This window comes from Lagopus muta, chromosome 5 (genome assembly GCF_023343835.1).
Source record: "Lagopus muta isolate bLagMut1 chromosome 5, bLagMut1 primary, whole genome shotgun sequence".
NCBI lineage: Eukaryota > Metazoa > Chordata > Aves > Galliformes > Phasianidae > Lagopus > Lagopus muta.
The window spans coordinates 18,146,922-18,174,161 of NC_064437.1; the positions used below are offsets into that span (position 1 = coordinate 18,146,922).

General features: G+C 39.8%; 2 protein-coding genes across 2 annotated transcripts in view; one reads left to right on the top strand and one right to left on the bottom strand.

The window, feature by feature from the left end:
- Positions 1–3,727: 3,727 nt before the first annotated feature.
- Positions 3,728–20,596, bottom strand: DPH5 (diphthamide biosynthesis 5). Its single transcript, XM_048945486.1, has 7 exons — positions 20,447–20,596; positions 18,477–18,601; positions 15,346–15,454; positions 7,829–7,949; positions 6,017–6,056; positions 4,866–4,969; positions 3,728–3,976 (listed from the first exon to the last, which is right to left on the bottom strand). The coding sequence occupies exons 1-7, from the start codon at positions 20,579–20,581 to the stop codon at positions 3,753–3,755; spliced, it is 858 nt and encodes a 285-aa protein (XP_048801443.1). The 5' UTR covers positions 20,582–20,596; the 3' UTR covers positions 3,728–3,752.
- Positions 20,597–20,685: 89 nt separating this feature from the next.
- Positions 20,686–27,240, top strand: part of LOC125693467 (uncharacterized oxidoreductase ZK1290.5-like) — a 46,741-nt gene continuing 40,186 nt past the window's right edge. Inside the window, exon 1 of the mRNA XM_048945485.1 lies at positions 20,686–20,849. Coding sequence (XP_048801442.1) covers positions 20,774–20,849 — 76 coding nt within the window. The 5' untranslated portion in view covers positions 20,686–20,773. The remainder of the gene's footprint in view (positions 20,850–27,240) is intronic.

The following is a 27,240-nucleotide window of genomic DNA, read 5'->3' on the forward strand; positions in this document are numbered from 1 at the left end:
TCTGATCTTACTCATTTCTCCAGGGGGTGAAGGTGTAGTGGGCAGCTTGCACTGACCTACATCTTGCCTCACTCCTCTGTCAGGCCTGCCTCCCATCTCACCTTGCAGATGCTCTGCCAACTGTGGAGGTCCTGGCTGGAGGATGAAAAGTTACATGGGGTGAGGCAGGGTGCAAGAATCTGTTGAGCAAATCTGATTGTATCAGTTGAAGATATCATCTGCCTGTATGGCCACAGAAAAGGTAATTAAAAGACAGCTGGAAGTCATCATTTTGTAGAGATGCATGTAGACTGCGGCTTGTTGTTTGACAGCAATTTCTTGATGTTGTAGTCAATGTTTAAAGGCAAGCACTAGCCAGCTCCATTGCAACTGTCATGATCAAAGAGCTCAGTTTGATTTAAATTATCTTTATAGCAGCTCAGAGAATCTTTGGGGTCTGAGTATTCCTGGACTTACTGAAGTATATTGCAGTGCTGCTCATGTTGTAGGGCTTGGTCGCTGTTTTAGTTGTCTTAATGAAAAGACAACTACTGCAACTGCTGCAGATTCTCAGAGTGAGCATCTACCCAAGTGGCATTTGGTTTGTGCATTGTTGTTTTTTTGTTTTTAAAGATACGTATCTACAAAAGTTTTCATTATAGGAAATTAAATGCAGAAGCCTATAAGCTGGTTATAATTACACAATGTTGCTTTTAATAGTTTTTTATATCTTTTTATTGCTTACGAGGGCTTGATTTCTAAACAATGTACCACCTTAATTTTTAAGGAGGACTTGATGTTTTATAAGAAATACATTCTTTGTGAAATACAGTTCAGAGTGTAATTTAGGGAGGTCTGACTCAAAATAGACTTTTAAGCCTTCTTAGCCTTTCTGATAAGGATAAGCATTGCAAGGTTCTACAAAAGACAGTAGATGGCCTGTCCCAGTAGCTAACTGCAATCACATTTAGGTCCCCTGTGTCAGCAAGTGATGATATTTGACTGTTGGTTCTCTTCCAGCTACTGAGGGGCGACTGGCTGAGGCTTTAGGAGTACAAACCATGCAGCTGGAAGTGCAGCCTTTTTTGTCTTGGATATCAAAACTCAGTTATTTTGCTTTGCTGATTATGTAGCAATTGACTTATAAGAGGTTTTGCTTCTAGCACATTAATAGATACGTCACCTTGTTGAAGCAGACTTGTGTGGGTTCCTGACATCTAGCAATGGATAAGTGTCTGCAGATCATCTGCTGAAACTGATTTTCGTAGCAAACAATATGGAAGTTTGAGCCAAGTTCTCTAAGTATGCTTTCCTTACATTTTCATGTAGCTGAACTTTAATGTAGGGTTTCTGATTTAAGTGTTTTGGTTTTTTTTCTGTGAAAGAAAATAGTAATTTAAAACTAGCCGGACCAAAGTCCAATCCTGCAAATTGCATTTTTACACGATGAACAGCAAAATGATATTTTACTTGGTGAGAGCATACTGTGAAAGACTTGACTGTTTCTGAAGAGTTCAAAAAAGAAAAAAACTGCTCTACAATGCCTGTTATTAAAATGCCCTCGTTGTAGTAGTACATGTGGCCCTTGGAGAGAGCTTGATTTGCTCAAGAGAGAAAGTGCAAATTAAATAAATGGCTCTATTTCTACATAATACTGCTTACTAAAAGTCAAGCTTAATCTCATTAGAGTGGAGGACACTATTTTTAGTCAGAAATTGAAACGTGCTGCTGCTAGTAGGATAGACCTTAGTGACTTTTAACATCATTTTTATTTCTTACTTGAGTTTAAATGTAGAGGAGGGAAAGGTATCTGTTTTCTGTTGGTCAGTGAACCTTTTACAGGAAGGTAAACAGACAGAAGGTGAGAGAAGCTGCCTCTGAACTGCAGTTTTCCACCCTTGAATATTTAAGCTGCAATCAAATTGGGAACTTCATGACTTTTTTCCCAGTCTGAATGTAGATTTCAGTTGCTGAAACCTTCATGCTTTCAAATCCTAGTGTAATTCATGTAATGAGACAATTTCAATGCCAGTTCAGAACGACAGCTTTAGTTACTGATTAGCCCTGTCCTGTTTTCCCCAGCAGCCACTGACAGCCACTTTCTATGACTGCTGAGTACCTCCTCCCTTTGAGGTATGTTTGTAAGAGTAAGTAATAAGGGATTTTAATTTTTTTTTAGTAATTAATTTCTCTGATCCCTTACACCGATTCAGTGGTCAGTTTATCCTGTACACTTCTAGAAAAATCCCTATCTGCAACTTGCTGGAATTCCCTTTTGGATTTGTCTCCCTGTTGAGGCTTTTTTTGAAGTACCATATATGCTGGGACTTCATTGGCCAGAGGCTGCCATAATGTGAAAATGCCAGTTACTCTACTCTTGTCTCTGGTATGTGAAGACTGCGTTTCACTATGTGTGAATACTGGTTAATCTATCTGTCTGTTTCAGTGAGCCACAATATGTTCCTGCCTATGTGGAAGTCTGGCAGAAATCATGTGTAAAAGGAGTTGTGTATTTCATTTTCCACATGGATTGAAGTCTTTCTTTCATGCCTGTGCTAGGATCTTAAACAAGAGTTAAATGACTTGCTTCAGTACTGTGGCTGAAGTGTGGAATAATGTGAATGAAGAAACTGCCAAAATCGTTCTGGGTAGCATAAAACATTGCTTGCATACAGCTTGTTTGCCTTTAACTTTCAACTACAAGAACGTTCTTTGCAATGAGCTTAGATTGAATAGTACAGTAACAAAATACCTGCAGAGAAAATCTAAAGGATGATGCAAGGCAGCTCACTAAAGTTCTGAAGACTCTATATGATTTTGTTCTGGAATGCTGATGTAGTAGCTTAGCCATTACTGGTCCCAAGTGCAATATTAGAAATTTTTAATGTAATCTTTTCTACTTGAATACAGTCTATATGAAATGTTAAATGTCCTATATTGCTGACAAGATATGGGATCAAATTTCTTTCCAATAAATCTTCAGTTAAAAAAAAAAATGCATATAGGTCTGCTGGTTTTTTTCAACATATGTATGACCAGCTGATTCTGAAGAGAATTTTTGGAGTCTGCTTTTTTTGAGTTGATAGTAATTCAACTGTGGTTGTTGCAGTTTGATTCTAACACTTCATAGATGCTAGCATTAATGTGTGAGGAAATCCAGATCTATTTTAAGTGGCAACCTCCTGAAATAAGAAATTCTGTGCAGTTCCTTCCTCTGTTTTACCAGCTGGCTGAAGAATGAATTCTTGTAAACGTAGAGTATTCTCATCTGTATTCTTTCTCCCAGGGGTAAAAATGAATACAGACTAACAGGTTCACAATTTTCTACTGATGGGAGAATTACTCAGTTGGTGGGATAGTCAAAAAGCAACATTTAACATCTAAAATGCACTGCATGCAGTAGGCTTGATTCTTCTGTTACAGCAGAAGTGGTGCTGCATACACATCTGGTCCAGCAGTTCTGTACTTGTGCACCTTATCCTGGTCATCAGCCTAAGACAGATGCAGATGCCAAGGAACTGGACTAAGCAAAGCATTCTTAAGGTTTAAAGACTGCTGGAGATGTCTTTACTTGTTCAAAACTGATACCAGCAGATGTATCTTGCAGTTTGTAGCCTCAGGTTAAAGTAAGTCCATGTTCTTACAGTGTTATCTCCTGCAGCTGTATACAATCTAAATTCATTTGATCTAAGCAAGCTCTAAATATTCAGAGGAATAACTGTGTGCTGACATGAAATTAATGACAGAATAAAAAACTCAATATGCATTTTTATTTAACTGGTCTTTTCAAATGCATTATTCTCAAAATTGGAAGTATCTACAGAAAAAAGTTTAAGCATTTCTAATTCCAGAGGATGCATAGTGCCTGTGACGATCATGGAATGCAGTGGACCACCTAACTCCACTGTAGACATTTGATACAGTGTGCCTGAAGCAATCTTCTGATCAGGAGCACCCACACGTGCGAGGCCAACACAAATTGTGTTTTCACTGATTTCTGTAAAAAAGAACATCGAAGAAGTGATTCTTACAAAATTCTTGCAGGGACCATGTTCCAACTGTCACGAGAAAGAATAATTTATTAAGCAGAGGAAAAAAATATTCAGTGTTCAAACCTTAACACCACTGTCTCACGTTTCCAGTTAGCAATCAGAGTAGTTTAAAATGAAGCTTGTTCTTTAAAGAAAATAAACAGTGTATCTCAGAGCTATGGAGAAGCAGGAAAGGGAAGGCAGCAGCAGTTATGTGAAATTCATTGAGAAGAGGAGACTGCTGCTTCAGATAAACTCCACGTAAAGGATAAAATGAAAGTTTCCTTTTCATCTTGACAATATTTTAAAAGGAGTACAGATACATTTCTATTAATTTTTTCTACTATGACAGAAGAGAGTCATCTTCATAGCTGCTCTGATTTCATGTCTGGTCTTGATAAACATCTCTTTAGCAGGCTCTTGACAAGTAATAAGGGTTCAAGGCTAAAATCACAGACCTGCAGCTTTGGGGCTACAGATTCATGCACAGTATAGTGTAACCAATCTAAGTAACACATAGCTAAGATTTTTGAAGACTGACTGATCTAAAATGTTTGGATGCAGTCTCCTGCAACTATAATGGATAAAAGAGCTCACAGTTAAAACTGGACAGCAAACAGTAGTTACCATACTGAGGTTTTAACTAAATCTCCTGGATCTGCAAGTGTTTGTTCATTAGTGTTTGTTCATCTGAGCTCAATTAAGTACACTTTGTTCAAGCTCTGCCAAATCCATCTTCTGGTTCCGCTGCAGATCAAGAGAATGCTACGAAGGAGAGGAAGGTGGTAGAGCTCAGTGACTCACCACTAAATGAGAACTGAGGAGCAGCAAATAACAGCATTGCAATAGTAGTACCTGGTTCTTCTCCTTGGAGTCTCCTGTTCCGAATAATGTCGAGAAGCTGTTCTGCAGCTTGGTTCACACTCATGTAGCGTGGTGGCTCATAAATCTTCCTTCCTCTGCAGGGAAAGAAAAGTAATTTAAATATAAATCATTTATTTATCCCTGGTATTTTTACAGCTTATTTCAAATGAAGTCTGTGGACCAGCAAATCAAACTTAAACAGGCCCGGGCTTCCAGACTGGCCTTGAGACAAGTGTGGAATTTTTAAGGAAGACAGAAGACTCTTGTGCTCTCTCACACCTGTGAAGCAGCAGGGCCTCCATCTGTTAGATCATTTGAAACTTAAAAACAAATTGAGTTGCTGGAAGCAATGTGCAGGTTTTGGGACTATTTCTGAAAGATGCATTCGGCTTAAATTCAAGGGCAAACTACTGTTTTCCTGTTGAATGCCTTGTACACAGATTATTACAGACTAGCATTATATTTTTAAATGAAATGCTTCTTTCTTTGCCAACTATGGATTCAAACAGATTTTGTTTTGAAACTCTAAAATAAACAAACCTCAATGATAGCGTGAGATTTCACAAATGTTAATTTAGACCAGAGTACAGCATATGTATAATGTAACTATTTATATTCTGTGTCAAAGCATACAGATTGCAGAGAGATGATTAAGGTGTGACAAGAGCTTCCAGATACAGTTAAATGAACTTAAGAGAACTTTCTATATGTTGCTTTTTTAACTGCTAAAAAACAGTGGTACGTATTCCATACTTCACACTGCTTCTAGCCACTGTAAGGAGGAATGAATTCAGAACACAGTTTATGATATTAATTTACTTCAGGATGAGACAGAACAGCAATAAAAGAGCTCTTGACCTGGCAGGTAGAAAGCTTATCCCATTCTGACCTGCTTCTCACGGGAACAAAGATTATACTCTGCTGCAGCTTCAATCATTTACTGAAAATAAAGCCAATTCCTATTGTAACAAACAAAAATTCTGCTTCTTAGAGGAAACAAAAAACCATGACCACTGAGAAGTGCAAAAGAAGACAGGTAAGTTCAGGATGAGGCTTCAGATAAAGAGCCTTTGTTCCTTATACAGAAAAAACCTTACAAGTACCATTGTTTGTTTCCATATATTTTCAAAGTTGTGACTCACTTCATTAGATTCTCCAGAGACTGCTCCTTCACTTTAATGTCTGTAGAACAAAACAGTACATGAAACACAGGTTCCTTACAAAATGCCTGGTTAGTTTTCTATATAGCTGTGCAGATTAGTTTAGGATATTCTGTAAACTTTATAGCAACATACTAGATCTTAAAGGAAAGTGGAATATGGATTACATTTTGTTTCGTAGGTTAATTATAAAGAAATTAATGTGATTTTGTGCACGTGATTTTGCTCAAAGACAACGTATCACAAAATTCGGAGCAGGTAAGATCAATAAAAAATATTGCTAAGTATTACAAACGGTAGGCATATTTCCCACAGGATAACTAAATGCTTGCATGCTTAGGCACAACCAAGGTATTGTGACTACTTTGAAATGATAAATATGTTGTGGTTGCAGAAGGTGAAACCGAGTGACTGATCGACAGCGATTACATCACCTCCATGCAGGAACTGAACTTTCGTTAGCACTTCCTCGCTGTCCCAACCAAAATTTAGATCAATCTTTCTCTTATGGGAAAAAGGAGGATTTGGGCAAAGAAAAAGGGCCAGGTAAGACTCTGAACATCTGCAAGTTTATGAAACTGCACTTGACCACAATCTCTCCAAGTGGCCATCAGATGTTATCTGTACTTAAAGGCCTGAGAAATAACATTGTACTAAAAGCTGGGTACATTTTTTTTAATCTTGATTTTAAAAGTATTGCTTAATAAGGTGACTCTGAAGAAATGGTTTAAAATGCAAAGCTGCAAGATTATTAGTGCACAGTTCATGTAAGTGAAGTTGCTTTGAAATTTTAAGTGTACTGAAGCTGATCCTTTTTACGTCACTGCTGCTTCTAGTTGGATTAGCAATCAATAGAGAGACCAGCATGACCATTGTTAAGGGAACAGTTCACTTGGAGATTGGTGGTTTTCAGCAGTTAGCTACATTCAGATGCAGGTATTACAACTGTCCCTGAAATATGAGTTTTATAATTCAATTTTACTGTCTTAATATTTTAACACACTCTTGGTACTGCATTTAAAAAAAAAAAAAAGAAACATAAAAAGGGAGCACATAGAAATGATTATATGAAAGATCTGAATAATATTTGGTTTTAATATGTTGTGGCTGGAATAGCCCTTGCTTCAAACACTTGTGAAGTCATCTTTCCTTAGAACAATTGCCAATATGCTGATACTTCAAAGCTGGAAAACAGCCAGCATTCAAGGCACTGAAAAGTTTGACGTGCAGTGATAATTTCACATATTCCTGTTCTGGATTCCTCCCGTTACCACAGATGTTTTTGAGCAAGGATTTTTGCAGTCCAGAAGCTTTTTACATGACAATCACCTTTTGCCAAAAGATCATCAGCTGAGATAATTTAGGAAAGGCAACATCAACTTACGAAATAGAAATGTGGCTAAATGTACCGTTTAGCTCCCCAGAAAGTCAAGCTCTGGCCTAATTAAGTCAGTAAAAGATGGCTGCTAGTCATTGCCATCTCGGCTGGATCCTGAGCTAGATCTAGCTTCAAATCACTCTGATCATTACAACAAATATGGGCCTGCTGTTCCTATTTGTCTTCTACAAAGGCATCATTTCTTATAGATTTTCTGAAGAATTAAGAAATTTCTGGCCACTGCAGCATGAATATTGGCTACATTGATTTTAAGTAAACAAACATTGAAGTTCCAATTCAAGAGATATTTTCAAATATATGTTATCTAAGAACCTCTGTTTAATCACAGACTTCATCTCATGCCTGCTGGGACACTGGAAGATGGTAGCTAAGGAACTGGGACTGCTGCTGCTTACCAAGTAAGCACAGTGTGTGCATTCCATTCTGCTTGTTCTTCTTGATCTTGTCAAAAAAGCTTTCTGGCTTCCATGTATCTGTCCAGAAAACTATAGAAACTGTCTCTCCAAAATTGTACAACTGTAAAACAAAACAAATCCAACACACATACACAATCAAAATACCAGTACAGTGCACACACAAAAAAAATGTGTTAAAATAACAGACAACTGGGAAACTCTTGAGAAGTCCTGAGCACAGCAGAGAAGGTTTTGCTTTTTTAACAAACTGTCTTTTCTTCTCATTAACAGAGGGGCATTGTTCTTTTACTCTCTGACAGTAAGGCAAATTAAAGAGTGACTAATGAACTACTGTAAAATTTTTACCTGCATTTGCATTCTCCTTTCCAACGCTCGTAACTTTCTATCTACCTTCTGTTTGTTGTTTTTTTTTTTAACTTAATTCTGAAGTCTGTTAAAGGCAAAACTTAATAAGATTGGCACCAAAACTTTTAATTACCATTTTTTATTTTAATATAATATATATTAGCTAGTCAACTTCATGCAAACCTACAGCACTTGCAATGTTTTCCCAAGGTTTGATTCAAATGATAGAGCAGGATTTATATTTAAGCAGCACTTTCCTGCAGATGGGAGCTGTACCATGCAAATGCTGTTACTGTCTGAACAATAACAGATACGAAGATCTGAAGACAGGGACAGATTGTGCCTGAATCAGAGAGGTGACACATTTTTTTAATGCACATATGGTAAGAAGAAAGTGCTGACAGATTCTATGTCAAACACATTCACTGCCTTTATTTGCCATCTTGCTGCTATTTATTACTGTAAATCCCTAATCGTGGTGAAGACATTTGAAGCAATACTCCTGCCAATCGTTTCCAGTGATGCAAAAGAGAACATTAGATGTAACCTAAGGCAGAATTTGGCTTGGAAGTTTTTGTAACAAGCTTGAAAATGGGCAAAAACACACATCAATTTTGGTTAGTTTGGCTCAGGAATGAGGCCAACCAAAATGGATTTTACAGCATGCCAACATTCTGTCTGCTCGAGTCTACCAGAAAAACAGTGGTTTTACAGACTGTCCTCTCCACTTTCTATTTAAACCTGCAAGAAGGGATAACTTTTCCTAGCCCACTACAGGAGGCACGGGGTGTGCTGTGCTGTTAGCAGAGAAAGGGAGCCCTCCGGCAGCGCCCTGACACCTGGGGATTCCCCTATACCCATTTATTTTACTGTGGTGTGAGGTTCTGGTTTTAACGCTTGAATGCTGGCAGAGCAGAATTTGAATCAAAGCAGTAAGTTGTTGTTTTCAAGGGACTGAGAGCTCAAATTTTAACCATTCACGCTGATTAGGCACAGCCTTTATTCAAAGATTCCTGGAACATTACTGAAAATGTTTCCTCTTTTAAATATTTCATTCTAGAACAAAGATAAGAACACACAGTGTACATTTCACAACCTAAAGGTTCTTCCAGTAAACTAAATATAGGTTGAACCAAATGAATTTCTCCTGATGTAACAACTTAACTACTTCAGGACTGTACTCCAGGGAAAGATAAAAAGAAAAGAGAGTGAGCAAGTTGCTTTTGCCTCTTTTTCACATGGCTGGAGTTCTCTCCGTTTTCTACCAAAACTGAAGCAAAACTGCTGGAATTTCACTGCAGGAGCAGCTGGGACAAAGATAGCTTTTAATCTCACGATTGAGGCAGCACCTTCAGCCATCACAAGCTGCTGAAACGTGCAGTAGCCACCTGAGAAACTAGCCAGCCTGCTGCCTGCCATCTGAAAGCCACCACAGTCTTTTCCCAAAAAGCAACAGCTTTTCTTTAGCAAATAAAACAGCCTTTATTGTCTGTAATACCCTGAAGGACAGCAACTTCCACCACTGCCCTGTAGCAATAGGATGTGCAGAAATGGGCATAATGTTGTTGTCTGGCATTTTATTGGGAGTCAGATCTTTCTAACTACTCTGCAATAGAACCAAGTTGGATATAAACTTGACTAACAGGATAGAGTGGGGCATATGTTGTTAACACAGAATTGCCTTCACAACTTACACGCTTGTATTAAATAAGCTTTTAAATAATGTATTGCCTAGCTGAAAACTTTAATACGCAATCTCTCAATAATGTAAAACTGAAGCAATAAAGAGATACTCCTATTATATTTAACTGCTTGTTATTGATTACCTTGTAAGCAATTATATAGACAGAAAAATGTCACTCATCTAGCATTTGATCTCTGCAGCCACGTAAAACAGGCAAGCATAGACACTATTCTGTCTTCAGAGCAAGCCTGCTTTGCTTTGAAGAAACAATAGAAATTTTATCAGAACATCAATTTTTGAGTGTTTATCCCATATCTATGCAGCTTCTTGTGCTGCATGCTAATACTTACCACTTGAAATCTAGAACAAGTACTGAACTGCAAATAGAAGCCTTGCTGCAGAGATAGCAGTAAACACCCAGAATTGCACTGTTACCTGAAGGATTCATCTGTTACCAATTTCAGCCAGGCAGACAGCAGGTGACTGGACACTAATGCTAGAACCCACTGAAAGTAAAAAAATGCTCTTCACTAACCACAAAAGACTGAACAGGGACCCAAACTTCCCACAGTCATGCTAGTCATGCTAGCAATGGTAATGGGAGGACAGTTGAACTAGATGATCTTGTAGGTCCTTTCCAACCTTGTGATTCTACGATTCTATGATTGTGACTGTAAAACTGGGACATGCGTTTGTCAACACAGATGTATTATAAGACAGCTATGTATTATCATGGCACACTTTGAGACTGTGAAGAAGTTTATGACAACAAACAACAGCTCTGAATGTTTTCAGTGGAACAGTCAAGTTGCGTGGTTGCTGGCACAACTTTAAAGACAGGCAGCAGCAAATGAAATTTCACAGCAGACTTGTGTGTGCTGCACCCTACATCAAACAGCTGGGGTTTGGGAGTGGGCAGGATTTGTTCTGTGAAAGCTAAAACATTTCAAGCATCACATTTGCACAAAACAGGTTTGTTACAGTGCCCACATTCTGCTCAAGTACAAAAGTGACACAATTTCAAAGGGGCTCATTGAAATGGCTGGATAGACACTTGCTGCTCTCAGCTTGGAAACTGATGTTTTTACCTTTTCAGTACTGCTCAAAGCCTTCATAGAATTATTTCAAAAGCTCATTTTGAAAGACCTGTCTGGAAACTCCCCTCCCCCTGCCCAAGCAGTAACTGGCTTAAGCAAAGCTTTGTGAAGTAACTTTTGCAATGCAACTAACTAAAGCCAGGAAGGGAAGCCAGAACTGTACTCCTAGGCCATGGGCTGTCTGCTCGAGCTTTCTGCTTCTCACAATATACTGCAGAAAGCTATTCAATTCACACTTTCATCAGCTCAGAACAAGCTATAGCTTTATATTTTATTTACACACATAAAATGAAAGACTATCAGACACCTTCTGGTTCTATCAGTATCTTTAACCCTTCTATGAATGATTTCTTGTTTTACTTGTTTGTATAAGCAGGATCGATTGCTAATTGTAAGGTCAGAGTAAACTATGAGAGGAAAAGTGCAGTTCAATGATCTCAGCTTGGAAAGTCTGCGTGCAAAGATAATTTCAGGAAAACTGAAGAGCAACTTCATTAATGACCAGGCTGAATGACATCAGAAACTTGAAGCTGTCCAGATCAACAGACCTCACTTAAAATACTGGTGTTGACAGTCACCACAGAAATACAGAGTATGAAAAGAACAAGTGAGACTAAATAGGGAAATTAAAAAAGGAAGTTTTTCCCCATCCCCTCCGAAATGCACTAAAGCAAGCAGGAGTGAAGAGGCAAGATAACATTAAAGGGCAGAAGGGCAACAGCTGCAGAGAAACCAAGAAATATATATTTCAAAATGCAGACAGAATCTTTTGCAGAATTACTGCTGCATCAGCTGCAGTGGTGACAAAGCAATTCTTCACTTACAGCCTAGCTCCACTCTTAAAGCTTCAGAACAGCTTCAGAAGTGGAAACATGTCAAGGGAGAAAGGTAAAAAGGAGTTTTATCATTACATTTTCCAAACCTGGCATCTGTGTACTCATGCAAATCCCTGCAAATCCTGTAGGACGTGTTCTGTGTCAAGATGCCTACAGGTTGCACTGCATATATTTCTCATATGATATGACTGTCTGCAAAGAAAGATACTGCACAGCCTGATGGCATCCCAACGACGGACACCAACAGATTGTTTTTCTCCTAATGGTATTCCCCAATGGAATTTGGAGAATGTACAGCACCTTGTATCAACACAAGTTGCTTATTGATAAATCCCAATGAACTTCCCCTGCAAACCTATATCGTTAGTTATTAATGCTTACTGTAAGAGTTTTGATGTGATGCCAGGCAATATTCATCATCAAGTCAGACTTTGTTCCCTTAACAGCTCTCCACAACATACACACCATGTTGAAGGATTCTTACTGTGCTAACACATTGTTAACCAGAGAGCAGCCTGCAAAGTGGGACAATAATCAACAAGGAGGTAGCAGGAATCAGATCAGCTTCATTTTTGCTTGTTGTCAGTCATACGAAACAACCACACGCCTAAATCTAGCTGTTTCTGCCATCTTATTTAGTACTACAGACTTTTAACAACTTTTAAGGCATTCCATAAAAACCTTCACATGAATCAGGATGCTTTTTACAGTTCTCATGCACAAGGCTGCAGCTCCTTCTGGTACTGCAGGTCAACAGATAACATTGATAGCCAGCAAGAACCTCCATTCAGTTCCCTTAGTATGTGCTGAGAGAAAGGAATTGTGAACAAAAGGATGTTTGGCTGATGGAAGTCCACTCCATGACTGCAGTCTTCAGAAAGCAGCTGAGACAAATCACATAAAAGCAAGAGAAAGGAAGAACACATTTTCCCTCTTAGCTGCCTCCTGCATCCCTGTTTAAGAAACAGTCATTTTGCAAGCAAAACAAAATTCAGCTATTAAAAGACTTTGAAACTCCTAGCAAACATGGAAGAACAGGATTTCCCCTCCAAGGGAACATGCCCTTGTCTTTGGTAGGCTCCTTAGACACATCCCAGAAATATCAAACAATACTTTTTCACCCAGGTCTCTTGGGTTACTAATCTGAAACAAGGATGACTGAGCAGAGACAAAAATCTATTTGGAGTAAATGGATGTTTCTGGGCTATATTTGCTGTGACAAATGAAGTTGCAAAGCAAACGTGAGTAATAAAGTCGTGTAACTAATGCTGACTTAACATCTAGTTGGTTTGAGAAGCAAATGCCAGCTTCTAAAAGGCAGGTAGTCAAGAAAAAAAACAAGTGATAGGAAACAGCTTATTTTAACTGTTAGTGAATAAAAAGTGTTTTGCATAAAGCCCCTCCTATGACAGCAAAGAGTATTTTTGAAGATTAAGGCACAGAGAAAGGGTGGAGGTAGAACTCAGAGGTTCCGCTCCTGCAACTACTACAGGTTTTCTATTTGACTATGGGCACGCCAAGCTATGAGTACATCCTTGAGCTTCCTGACCTATAAGTAATACTTCTCTACTTGATACAGAAAGCTTATTCACCTATTTAGCAGACTCAAAGATAACACAGCAAGCACTGCTTTTTTGTTTGAATGATCAGCTAGTAATTAAAAGGCAAAACTACTTTGTGGATGGAATTGTGCTACCTGGACTGCAGACAAAAAGTTATCAAGATGAGTCACTGAAAGACAGGAGGGGACTTGCAGATGTTTGTTCCAAAGCTATTCAGGTGGAAAGTGGGTACATCTCAAAAGAAACGTGTCCTTGTTAGACATGTTTTTAACTAGCTTCTTGATGAAAATGAAGAAAGAAATGGAAGTGATTGTAAGGATGGTAACTGAAAGCCTAGAAGACAGAATAGGGCTTCTAGTAAAGTGAAAGATGCTAACCCCTTCCTTTCACAGAAACCTTTCTTAGATATAACGTATGAAAATAAAACTATTATTTATTGCTAATTCCAAACTAAGAACACATCACTTAAAAATCACTTAAAAAAATGAAAATCAAAATAGACATTCATTCATCACAAGTTGGCAAGAAATAGATTCGTGCTCTTTAAATGGGATAAAACATCAGAACTTATCTAACATACATGGATAATGTTTACATATGCAGAGACTGCTGAACAGTATTTGCGACACATAGAGTCACAGAGCTTATTACACATAAGCTGCTTCAGTAATTCTGTTGTACAGGAAAACTGCACAACCGCCAGAATGCTGTTGGCTGCACAGAAACATCACCGTGACAAACGACATGTTCTGCTGTGAACAGCCTGGGCTGTAGCTGCATTTTACTAATCAACAGTTACAGCTCACTACGCACATGGCTTTCAGAATAGTTTATAAAGGTGTTTCCTGTTTTTCTCTAGTAAGAAAGAAAGAGGTTTTGTATCACAATCAGATTAAAACAAGAAAAAAAAGCCAAGCCTTTTCTGTGGTGAAGCAAAAGAGGAATCCCTGTTACACTTCACAGGCTGCATTTGAAACACAGTAACTCCAAAACTGAAATGGTGGCAGGAGATGGCCAAGAACATAAAGACCTGAAGGCAGACTGTTGGAAGAAGTCACAAATCTGTGCCAGGACTCTAACTAAATCACAGGCTGTTCTTTGTAAGATACCCCTCACTTGCTGATTTTGCCTGTGAGGTGCAGTGAATAATTGGACATACAGCTGGTTAAAGTTCTGTCAGGTAACACAATATGATCCCTATTTCCTAAAATGCTTCTTACAACACTGGGAATGTTGACTTATGAGAAAGCAGTCCCTCCCAAGCCAGAACGGAAAAGAGGATTATTGCCAGAATGAATAACAGCACATTTCCTTTGTGGCATTTTAGCATGGGCTGAGGCAATACTAAGCTAATCTTCAAAACATGAGAAAACACACAATTTTCTTATCTTCTTTTTTTAATTAACCTAGAAGCTCTATACTCCTGCTTCCTATGCCTCGATGGAGTTGTGAGGGAAACTTACTCAGTTCAACTGCAGAAGCAAACTTTGTGCAGGAAGGACTATGCATGTTGCTCCAAAAGTAATGCCTCCTATTTATTTCCATTAAAATTACAACATGCAAAGATACAACAGATCACACTATTTGATAGAGCAAATTATCAGTTACAAAACACTTCCCATTTTTCAACATAGTCACCACCATTAACTATTTCACTGAGAACCTGCGTGCTGCGCTCACAAAAATTGCACCAGTGGAGGTGACCCACTGTCACAACTTTATCTGCCAAATAGCTTAAATATCACAGTTCTCCTGAGGCAGAAGCGGAGAACAAAAGTGTTACTATTCACATAGGGGCTCATCAAAAGGAACTTTTGCTGACACGTAGCATGCTGAAAAGGAAGTGTTAACAAACTGACAACAGAAGTGTACAATTGCTACAGATCTTCAAACTTGAGATTGCAACACAGACTGCTTACAACAGCAGAAGAGTTCACCAATTCTATGTTTAGCAGAGATACAGAAATATTACCTGTAAACCACAGCAGCCCACTGCATTCATTATTGAAGCATTATGAATGACCTGGTATGGGATTCCCAACTTTACTGCACGTAGCACTAAATCACTGTGTGTTGTGGCCCTGTGGTAAGAAGGGGAAAAGGATTAAAATCTGAAAAGACAGTAACCAAGGATTACTGGCATAATGGTTTGTTTTGAAAACGAAGTTAAACTCTACTCAGAAAGGACAATGCAAATGTGCCAAAAGGCCGAGAATGACTTGACTAATTGTTAGGGAAAGTAAAAACTCACACAACATTTTGATGTGTTGTCTTCAGCAGCTGAAAATACCAAAAGCCTCATACATTACCATTCCCAGCTTTCTGGTAAAACTCTTAACACTAGGACAAATGTTGCTTTTTAAAGTAGCTTTGGCAACTACTTGAAAATGAAAGTTTCAATTGTCCTTTGTCTTCTGCAGTTGTCTGCTGGACATGTGTTGAACTGTAAACTTCAGCTGTGTTTGGCACAGACTTCAGCAAAACCCCAGTATTTCCTTACTCACTGCACAGCCAGTCCTTCTCTCACTTAGGAAATGTTACGAAAGCAATTCTTTCAAACAAGACCTTTGAGCACATTTCACCGCAGTTTGTTCAATGCCTTGATTTTGACTGTCAGCTTTTATAAATATTTAGCCCAAAGGACTCTCAAACTAAGGGGTCTACTAGTCTCGAGTGATCAAGTTTATTCTGAAGTAACTAAGAAAAATTCTAGTTAAGTTTACAGCTGAACTTAATTTGGTTCTGGGTGTACAATGCTCCAAGAACCCACAGAAAACACCTTACAGTGCCTGAATCGAGAGTCACTGGGCTGGCAGGTAACAAAATCAGGATTAGAGTCCTTCTGAGATATTGAGTACAGATAGATCCAGCTAACCTTATTTTTGAGCTGCAATAATTTTTAAAGGTGTCTTGCTTGGACATGTGTTTACGTACATGACGGGCACTCAGTTTTCCACATAAAATATGAAAATGCACCTACCCTCTGCCTAAATTTGAATGACTTCAGCCATCTCATTGCAAAGATGTACCACACATTTCTGGCCATTCCAAAGGAAAAAACAGCACATGCTGATCAGAATACTTAAATAGGAAAACTGCTTTCACCGTGGCCTGGTTCAGTTACTCTAAAAGAATTTCCCTTACTTTTGGTCTGCGAATTTCCACCAATCAGCAGATCAGGAACACAAATGTGGCAGCAGCTGGTAAGGCTGTAAGGATGAGTCATCAAAAAAAAAAAGAAATCAATTTCACTGGAGGAAAAAAAAAATAGAGGAATCTGGATTTAGGAAATCAAATGACCAAGGGATCAGCTGGCTTTATTCACTGAAATTTGCTCCAGCCAGCACTTTCTCCCAGTAGATCTGTCCATAATGACTATAGATGAAAGCAGAAGTGCCCACATGGAACATTCAGCTAATATCAGCAAAAGCTTGGTGGAGTCAGCCCTCTGCACCCACAGCTATGCTGGTGTATTTTCTGTCACAGATGCCACTTTAAGATTTTTATGGGTACTAATAACATAAATATTAGCACAGTCTAGACGAAGGTGGGCTTTCCAATACAATACTAGAAGTGTCAGGCTCCTGCTGGCTAGCACATCCATTGGCTGTTACTATGTCTGCAGGAGGAATGCTGTGAATAACAGCGAGAACTCAACACAGGCACGATTTCATCACTCTAACCATTAACCACAGACACCTGAGGTTTCCTAAGATGGCCAAGTACTCTTCTTACTGGCAAACATATTTGAAAGTCTAAGATCAGCTGCAGTCACGTGGCTTCTACCCAGCTCTCATATGGCTTCTCTTAGGACAGAAACAGTCAGGTTTCTTTCCAAAAAACCTCCTGAAGACCTAAATCCTTACAGCCATACATAGGCAAAGGAGCAGTTCTACCTGCAATACTGAGGCCATAAGCAATAAGACACTAGCAACTCATTCTAAGAAAGGGCAATTTTCTACAGTATGTTATGGTTAATCAGAATTGAAAAATTTCTTCACTGAAACTAATGATACACGTGGCAAATCAAGTTACTGCTTTCAAGTAGCAATTCCATTTCAACAGATGTAGAGGTTTTGTAGTGTCTTACATCTGTCACAGGATCACAGCAGAAGGGTGCAGGCAATGCAGCTCCATGCTAATTCTAATTTTGATGTTAACTATGCACTGGAATGCAATGAGTATTTCTGAAATGCAGCATTACCTTTCTCTAAACACTAGTTTAATGTAATATTCTATTGCCAATTCCTTTCAACCTGTGTTTACAGAAATTAGCCACTTTTGACAGATATGACAGATTAGGCAGATTTTGACAGATATGTACTTTGCTCCTACTTTTCATAAACTCTGTTTTTTCATTCACAAACAGGGTGCTCAGTGATTTGATTTTTCTTGTGCCCCACAGCACTATGCTATAAATCTTGAATCACCAGCTGGAGACTAAAAGCTCTTCTGTGTGGTCTGACATTACAGATTGATGATGCCTGACCAAAAAGACAGACGGGGGATCCTCCTGGTAATAGGAAAACACTATACCTTTCAACAGCACTAAGGGGTGGAAACAAAAGGCTTAATAAACCAAACCGAGGAGACATTTTTAACTACCTAAGCCATTTTAAAGACTAGCATATATCAAAGCATAAGCACAGTACAATCAACAGTCAGAGTTCAATTTAAAACATCTGAGAATTACAGCTGCAGTTTAAATGTACTAATCACAACTAAAAGAACACTTTCTCAAAATAGCACATTTCTTGATTATGTGATAACCCTGAATCTAGCAGATAAAACATGGAACAAAATATTTTCTATAGAAGGTAGCATTACGAATACGTGAGCGCTGAGGGAAAGATTTATACACTCCAGAAAGCCCACATTCATATATATAAGGGATGTCTGGGTGAGGAATCTCAAAGTAAGATGAAAGCATAGACAACTACAAGTATATTTTGTATGCAATTGAAGTATATGAAGACAAAAAGTGATTCTGGACTAAAAATCTGTTTCTTCATTAAGAATCACGGCTATGCAGAATGGCCATTTCCTCTTGAATGAAGAAAGTGATCAAGTTAGAGCAATAACTAAAATGTTGCTTCAGCTTACCCAAAGGGATCACCAACTACAAGAAAAGCGACATCACAAACATCAGCTTCTTTCAAAATGCTATCTGCTTCTTGTTCCACTGTTTCTCGATCAGCCAAAATCAGTTCTTTTCCATAAAACTCCTCCTGGATATCAAAATTAACAAGAAACAGCAATAAGACACTTGGGAGTATATTTGTATTTCCTGGTATAATTATTCATGGATACCGGAAAGGAGAACGGGACAATGATCCCTAGCTGTTTTACCCACATCTTAAGAGAACCGTGCTTCCCCATGCTAAAACACTCGAGGTTCCCATTATGCAGCTCTTAAGCTGACAAAAATTACTGTTAATCATATTACTCCAGTAAGGACTTCGCTGGAAATGTAGCTCGATCACACCCCCATTCAGATCTAGTAGGTGGGCTCTAGGCCTAGTAATTACACCACTCATCCTATTGCAGGGCATCCTTTCTTACAGCTCAGAGCCAGCTGCTCAGGCTACTTATAATGGTGACATCAAATCAGATACAAATATGATGCTAGCTATACCATAACCTTATCTTTACAGCTTTCATGTTTCCTTAGTACTTTGCAACTAACCGCGCTTAAGGAATAAATTCATACCAATCTTTCATCTTCAGTTCTTTGTATGAAATACTTCGCCACATATATGGGTAAATACATATTTGATTGTGTTCACTTTTCTTCAGCAGCTCACTAATCACTGGGTCTCTTCCTATGTTTTAAACACCTTGTTCGCACGTTAGAATCAACTTAGGTTAGTTACAGAAACATGTTTCCTGACCATCCTGAGCATATGTCTACCTAAGTAGACTTTTCACATTCTCTTTACATGATCAAAGTCTGTTGTTTTTCTGTTTGCTTGTTTTTTCCCAGGGCATAGATCAACAAGGGTGTTTTGTTCTGAATAGCACTCAGCAAATTTGGGCAGCATGACAAATACTAATGGCTACATAAAACTTGTAAGTCAGTTATAGTCCAGAAAGATTTTACTCTTGACTTCTCCCGAGTCCTCAGTGCTAGCTTCATCTTTGCCCATAAGCAATTGATGAAAGAACCATAATAGTTGTACAGAACAGAAATAGTGCTTCATTCCAACACCCACCCAACAGATACAGCACTGGATATCAGACCTCACCTACTGGGTTTCAGTCCCTTTTTAAAATGATGCTCCGAGACTGCTCCACAATGCAAATCAAAGCATACTGATTGCAGATCTAAAAAGCCCTCTCTTGACCTAAACTAAAATGTAGACTCATAGGAGGTGTGGCATCAAAACACAGAAGGCTGGTTTAGACAAATTCTAATGGCTTCTCATTAAAGTTTTAGACAGGCCACCAAGCCAAACTACACTGGGAATCTAATCTTCTTGTTAAAGTATTTAAACGGTCATTTTTGCTTTGCGATTTTCCAACCAGCCAACAGCAACAAAAAACATTTCCTTGGGATCGATTCACTTCAGTTCAGCCCACTTCAGTGCGCCGAATGGAGCAGCCAACGTGAGCACCCGGCCGCATGGCAGCACACACAGGGGCACCATAGACAGCCCTGCCCTCGTTTTTATCACCGGTTGTCCAGTAGGGCGCTACCCCGGGCTGCCTGCAGCCCACCCGGACACAAGGGACGCCAGCAGGCAGCACAGCGCCTCGGCCTGACAGAGGTTCAAGGCCCCAGACGTGTTTTCTGGTGTGTTCTTTTATTTTTAATTCGGAGCAGACATTTTTCTCGCCAAGCCCTCCAACACCTCAAGCTGTGCACGTGTGGCTCGTACTCTGAGATGAAAACTCGGGTCGAAACGCCAACGCGACCCGTAGGAGGGCGGATTTTATCTTCTCCCAACTCCTCCTATAAGCACAGCGAGCGAACACCGCGTGCGTGCCGCTTCTGAGGACGCGCCGTTACTTTTCCCGTTCCCGACGCCGTGCAGGCAGTGCGGCGCGCAGACGGGCCGGCAGCACCGACCTACCAGCGCCTCCTTCCCCACGGTAAGCATAGATGTGTAGGCCTCCAGGTACACCCTGCGGCAGCGCCGCACGGCCTCCAAACCCTTCACCGTGATGTCCTTGGCGTCGCCCAGGCCCAGCCCGACTAGATAAAGCATGCTGGCCTGGGAGGGGGGGGACGGCTGAGCTGCCGGGCCTGGTTTTGCTGCCTCCCGCCGTCACGGAAGAGGAACGAGCGCGCGCACCACAGCCGCCCCGCCCCTCCCGCCGCCGCCGGTGGCAGTAGCCCCGCCCCTCCGCGCGTGGCTTCGCTCGGCCCGCAGAGGCCGCCGGGAGCTGCGTTGCGCGGCATGGCTCTTGGTGGGCTGGGGGGCTGCCCCGCGGTGCTGCTCCGCAGTGGTCGCAGCATCCCGGTGCTGGGGCTCGGTAAGTGCCCGCCGGTACAGCCCGCCCGCCGCTGTAACGTGGCAGGAGGCGGCCGCGGGGCCCCGGTTCCCCCGGCGCTCTACGGCGGTGCCTGTGCGCTGCCGGTTCCCGGCGGCCCCTACTTCCCGGCAGTTCTGCCTGCGGGCCCTGAGGCGCCGGGAGCAGCCCCGGCGGAACGCGTCCTCCTCGGTGGCTGCTCCCGCCTTTGGCTGCGGCGGTGCTGAGCGGCCGGAGAGCCCTCGGGTCTCATTAAGAGCTCGTGAACGTGTGGAAAAAGAGATTTCCATGGGGTCGCATCTGTTCTGGCAATGCCAGTTGTGGTATAGGAGGCCATTGTGTTAAGTGAGCAAAAGGCCGCAGGTTTACATTGCTTTTATTTATTGTAAGTGTGAAGAGTTATTTTCTCTCTTGAAGCCTTTATGCAGCATTTGGGGATTTCATTCTGCCTCTTTGAAATCTTTCTGAAATCCTCTTCCATCCACAGCACACTCTGCAGCACGAGGACCCTTACCTGTCAATGTTTGTGATGTGCTCTTATCGCAGGTTGGTTTGGTATCCCAGGATTTTAGGTATTTCAGATAAACACACCCATCAGGGGCACTTACGTGCTTTGTTGGAGTTGTTAATCACTCACGCTGCAGTTAATCGCTCACACAAGTATCAAATAAAATGGCCTCTGTGCCCCTTTCAGCTTTATCTTACTTCAGAACAATGATTTAGGATTCTCATAAGTGTAAAGGAGGGTAAAGTTAGAGCTGAGGCTTTAGGAGCATGTTAAGCCTCTTAAGTCAACAGGAGTTGTTTTTTTTAATCCATAAACACAGGATGGATAGCTAGAGCTGATAGTGCTCATTTCCAAGTACCAAAATCACTTGAGCAGAATTAAAAAGTCTTAGCAGCTCAGTTCATCAGCAAAGGGGTCCAAAAATCTACAACATGTTGATAACTGCTTGTACCGTGTGCGTGTGTGCTTGTGAGGATATGGTATTATATACCCAAGGCATGAACTCTTCAGTTAGGCATCTATGAACTCTTTAGTTTAGCGTCTATTATCATTACTTGATGTAGCTGCCCCTTTTATAGTCCTTATACAATGAGCAAAAGGTTCTGTATTGTAAGGAGTGACTTTTTTTTCTTTCACTGAATTCCTTTGTTGAATCTCTTTTTATCAATTTAGTTGACTTAGAGATTTTTTTCACAAATGCAGGAAACATTTAAATGATCCTTCTTAGAGAATGGAGTCCGTCTTATGGCCATTGTTTCAGTATTTGCTGAACTGTATTTCAGAATTGTGTACAGAAACCTCACTTTTCCATTGGAGATTGTAATGCATGAAGATTGTAATCCCAGGTGACTGGGAAAAGCAGGCTGAAGAAGTCTCCAATTTGCATGCTGCTTGCTGTCCTTCAGTCGTTTCAGTTTGTAGTAGTTTGACTGTCAGGCCTGAACTCAAACTGCAGTAAGTGGATAATGCCGTGGCAGACAATTACATTTGAGATTTTCTGGCTCAGTGCTTTCTGCAGGGTGTAGCTTTCCAGAGGTTTGGTTCTTTGACCTCAATTCTCCGTTCTTGTCCTGACAGAGTAACACTGACAAATTTCTTATGTATTTTGTAGCTTTTTCAGCATCTTGTAATATGTAGGAACCAGTAAAGTAATTTGAAGATTTTCCTGACAAATGCTGAAAAACATTGCAGATTTAAAGGTAAAAAAATTAAGAGGTGTTTATGGCCAACACTAAATACCAAGATATGCAGCCCAACACAATGGGATCTTTATCTGTGGATCTATGCTAGGTATTCCCACTTTATACTCTTCTACAAATTACTGGCTTATTTTTATTACAACTTCACTGCAATTAACTAACATTTGCAGCTCAGAAAAATTTACTGTCATGGTTCAGCTTGGTTCCTGTGACGTTTACTGAGCAAAAATGTGGAGAAAAACTTTCCTGTATGAGGAGGCATTTTCTGTGTGGCATTTTCTGCGGGATTTAAGATTTGATTGTCTTATCCTTCTAAGCATGCAGACATAATTGTTATCTGTGAGTAAGTCGACTTCGAGATGGTAAACATGCATGCTGCCTCTGTTGCTAGATAATCTTTCTAAAAGCTCCAAAGAAAGAGAGAGAGTTGTGCTGTGTTAAGATAGTCGCAGCTATCCATGCAGTCAGGCCAGCTGTGAGGCTGATTAGAAAGATATGCAAGTTATTTCCAAGTGATGAAACCTCTTTTATAGCAGTGAGAGTCAGCGTATGAGACATCTCATGTGCTTTCAGGCAGAGCATGTTAGCTCAGAGAGTGCCACAGCGGTCTAGAATAGCATTCTGTCACAAATATCTGCTTTTTCTGTTCAAGCTTCAGATATCAAAAGGTGATTTATTTCCTTTTTTTTTTGTTAACTGAGCTTTCTGTTTGTCAAATTGATTTCCATTTCACTGTTCTCTGGGTCTTCCAAACATGTAGGAGAAGAGCAGTAAGTTTGTCAAGGCTTTATGCAATAGGGGAGACAGGAAAGCAGGAGGTTAAGCGGTCTTGTTCATAAACTCTAGTGAGAGCGATGGATTTGAGCACTGCACATTATGCAGCCTGCACAGCTGATGGTCAGTCTGAAGGCCCTTGGAACAGTATGCCCAAACCTGTACTTTCAGTAAATTCTATCTGTGTTTACTTACTTGCTTATTCCCATTCTTTGTTGTCTTTCTTCTGACTCAATACAGCTCCATGGCTGCTGGCAGTGGTGAAACAAGCAGTCTTTCCTGAGACGCCTGCTGATTATTCTAAGGCAACCCAGCTTTCTGTTAAAGTATGCACAACAGCTAAGTTTTTATTTAGCAAAGCAAAATGATTTAGAACTTTTTCTTGTTTATGATGTAAACAAAAAGAAGAGACAGTAATCATGGGATTAAGTAAGCAGAGATTTGGTCAAATAGCATGTGATTTCCTGCCAAGATGTGTTAATAGTACCAAAAATATACATAGAATGTGTTCTTGTCAAGTTGTTCTCCATGTAAATCCTTGAAGAAGCTAGAATTAATTACAACTTGATGAGATGAAAAAAAGATAATCTCGTGATCTCCTATCGAGGTATAAAATGAATTACAGTTTTGTATGGGAAGAGGCTTCAGGGAAAAAAAACCCTCAATAATGAGAACCATGTTTTTGTACGTGTTGTGCCTTACTCATGCCACACAGCCTGTGTTTTATTACTCGCAGCAGTGTTTGTTACAGAATTCAGTAATGGGTGCTGCCATTATGCGAGGCGCTGCAACTGGGAAAGCAGGCAGGTGCGGCTCTGAGCAGCTTACAGTCAAATAGCCAAAGCCTGATGGAGAGAGTGAAAAAGAGTCCTAATGAATAATGTGGCGTGAGTTAATTTATAGCACTACTAACTTGCTTTAATTGCTTTTTTACTGCATTTATCCCTCTGTTGTACCAACTCAGGAGAATAATATGCACAGACGCACACACATATGATCCCTTCATAGTCAAGGGGAAGCATCTCTCCTGTCCTGAATTCAAGATGTTCCATATATGAGATTCCTGATGTTCATCTGTAGCTTTATCTACAGTGAATTGTAACTGAGTTTTTGCTTCCTTTGCTGATTGCAGTGTTTAAGTCTTTGCATTATTTGCATCACAACCATACAAAACTTATTGAATTAGTATTATTCTCAGTTTTTTCCAGGAGAGGTGATTGTTTTTGCTGTGTTAGTGGTGTTTGCTTGTTTTCCTGGAGAAAAATCCCGTTACATCACTTTCATTACCTCAAGTTTCTTTGTTGTCTTTTTTTCCTCAAAATGCTACATGTAACCTGAATTGTAATGCTGAGTAGAAGCATTTTAACATTTCCTTCCATTATACACTGCTAATGCAGTTATTTGCTTCTTGATTATTAACCATAAAGTTGCTCATAGTCACTGTTAATCTTAACTGTAGACAAAAAAAAGACCCATTTGGGACTGGAATCAAATGAGATTGTGCTTTTGCTTTTCAGTTTAATGGCAGCAGAATCAAGCCTTCTCTTCTGGTTCTCCACTCTTACTGCTTTTCTTTTTTTGTGGCTCTTTTTTCCTCAGCTTCAGAAAATTTATGGAACAGTGGTCCTGGTACCAAGAGCTATGGCACTCCTCTGTATTAATCTTACTCTGTAATAAGAATTGGCTGTTTATTTCTTCCCTTTGTTTTGTGCTTCAACCTTTTTTTTTTCCTCTTCTTTTCTAATTCTGTCAGGAATTAACTTCTCAGCCATGGTTACCGAGTTTCCTTAATAGCCTCTTGTGATGAGCAAAATGCCACATCTATAAATCTTTCTGTCTCAATTCATGTATGGTTTCAGAAAGTCTGACTCTGAGAAGTTGTACTTGAGCTTTGAGGGCCTCCATATATTTAACTTCTCTCATTTGTACAAAATGTGGCCATATTCCATGTGGGTGGATGTTTGTAGACAGTACGGAGAAAAACGTGGCCTCTTCTAACTTGGTGAAAGCTACTGGCTGTCACTTTGTGACAAATGTTGGTCTTACAGATGTGCACGTGATGCCAAAGAAAGGGATGGCCTAAATGTTAATTAAGTGCGTTGTAGTGCCAATAATTACTGTAATGAAGGCCCACATTTCAACAATGAACTATGCAGATTCTTGAGAGTCATTGGAGCCACAATCCCAAGGCTGGTTTTCTGTGGGAAGATGTTGTAAATAAAATGTAGGAGGCCCTAATGGTTGTACTTTTAAATCTTACATTTCTAATTGCTCATTAGATGAGCAAATTATTTGCAGCCTGGATGAAATGAAGAGAGAAATGAGCTCCAGCAATGTTAAATTTTTACCTTTCACCGTGTTCCTGTAATGTAGAAGAATGATACAAAACCTTATTGGAAAAAAAAAAAAAAAAAAAAAGCCCAATTTTTGTCTTTCAGCCTTCATATAGCAGAGTTTATCTACCACAGATGTTTTCTTTGCTGGAGCTCCTTAGCATCCACAGTCCTGGCAGCACTGAGTGGTGAAGTCGCATGCTGCTGTAACCTAAGTGTAGTAGTCCCTCATGCTTCCAAGTGGGGGGAGGCAGGGACTGGTTCCTAAGCTGTCTTCAGTCCTTTCATGTTTACATGAAGTACCTGCTGTGCATGGAGATGCAAAATCCTCATTGCCAGGTGCAGAGAGGAGAGAAAGGGGGGGAGCACTACCACTGTGGCTTCATGCCAGTTCTATAGCTTAAGCTCGGTTCCATACCTTTGTTCCTGAATGGGTGTGCTTTGCATTCTTACACACACCAGCCTAAGATCGAGTGTGCAATGTGAGAGGAGGGGCTATCAGAAATGTTGTTTGTCTTGGGAACTTTGTGAAAAGGCAGTTAAAATTCTTACGTGATAAGAATAAAAAGCATTTGATTAGAAACGTTCTTTATTGTTCTGTTTAAGTTTACGTAGCTTTTTAGTTCAGATAACTGTGTTGCTGCTGCCCTTCAATCTCATGAATGCCCTCAGATATCAGTGGGACACTGCTAGACTCAGACCTGTCAGTGTCCTCATTTCGCAGCAGTGGGATCTTGCCATGGATGACAGTTGTGCTTTATTCACTGAACAGTTTGGTAGGTATGAAGGGCACTATTATGATGTTAAAATTAGGCATCAATTAGGGTGCTACAGTAATGAGTTGGTTTACATCCACTTTATGTTGTAAGCTATAGATAACTATAAATTACAATCCTCTTCATAGTTTTTTTTCTATCATATTTACAACATTTTGTGGTTTTGAATTATTAACCGGATGGTTAATTACAGTTTTTAGTTTTATTATCCCTGTGCTTTATTATATGCTAATTATGCTTATTGTAAATTATATGGAAAACTATAAGTTATAGCGGGAAAGAGTATGGTAATGTTCAACTCAGGAACAGAGTATGGACTTAATATTTGTGTCTTTTTTTCCTTTTGATCGTTTTTTTCTTTGTGGAAGTAGTTTGAAGAAGGAAAATACCATCACCAATCTGTCACTTACTGTGAAGTATTTCCAAACGTCTGGTGTTGTCAGTCAGCTCATGCAATCTTTATCAGACAGTAGTTTAGGAAAATGCTTTAAAAAGGGAGAAATTAACGTGAATATTTGTAGTCAGTCTCTGTATTTGCTGTATGTAGCACATATCATCCTTACTAGTTATGAAGCTGAAGATTCCATCAAGGTATAAGTACTGGAAGTAATTTCAGTTGGGCTAACAAAGGAGGGAGAATGAAAATCATTTAAAACTGGTTCACACCAGCAGTTCTTCGTGCACTATTAACTGCTAAGATCTAGTCACAAAACGTTATTCTGAGGAGAAAAGGTTTAGTGAACCCTAGAAATTGGATTTGATTTATGCCAGAAAATCTGTCTTTTCACTGCTTGAGATTTCTAT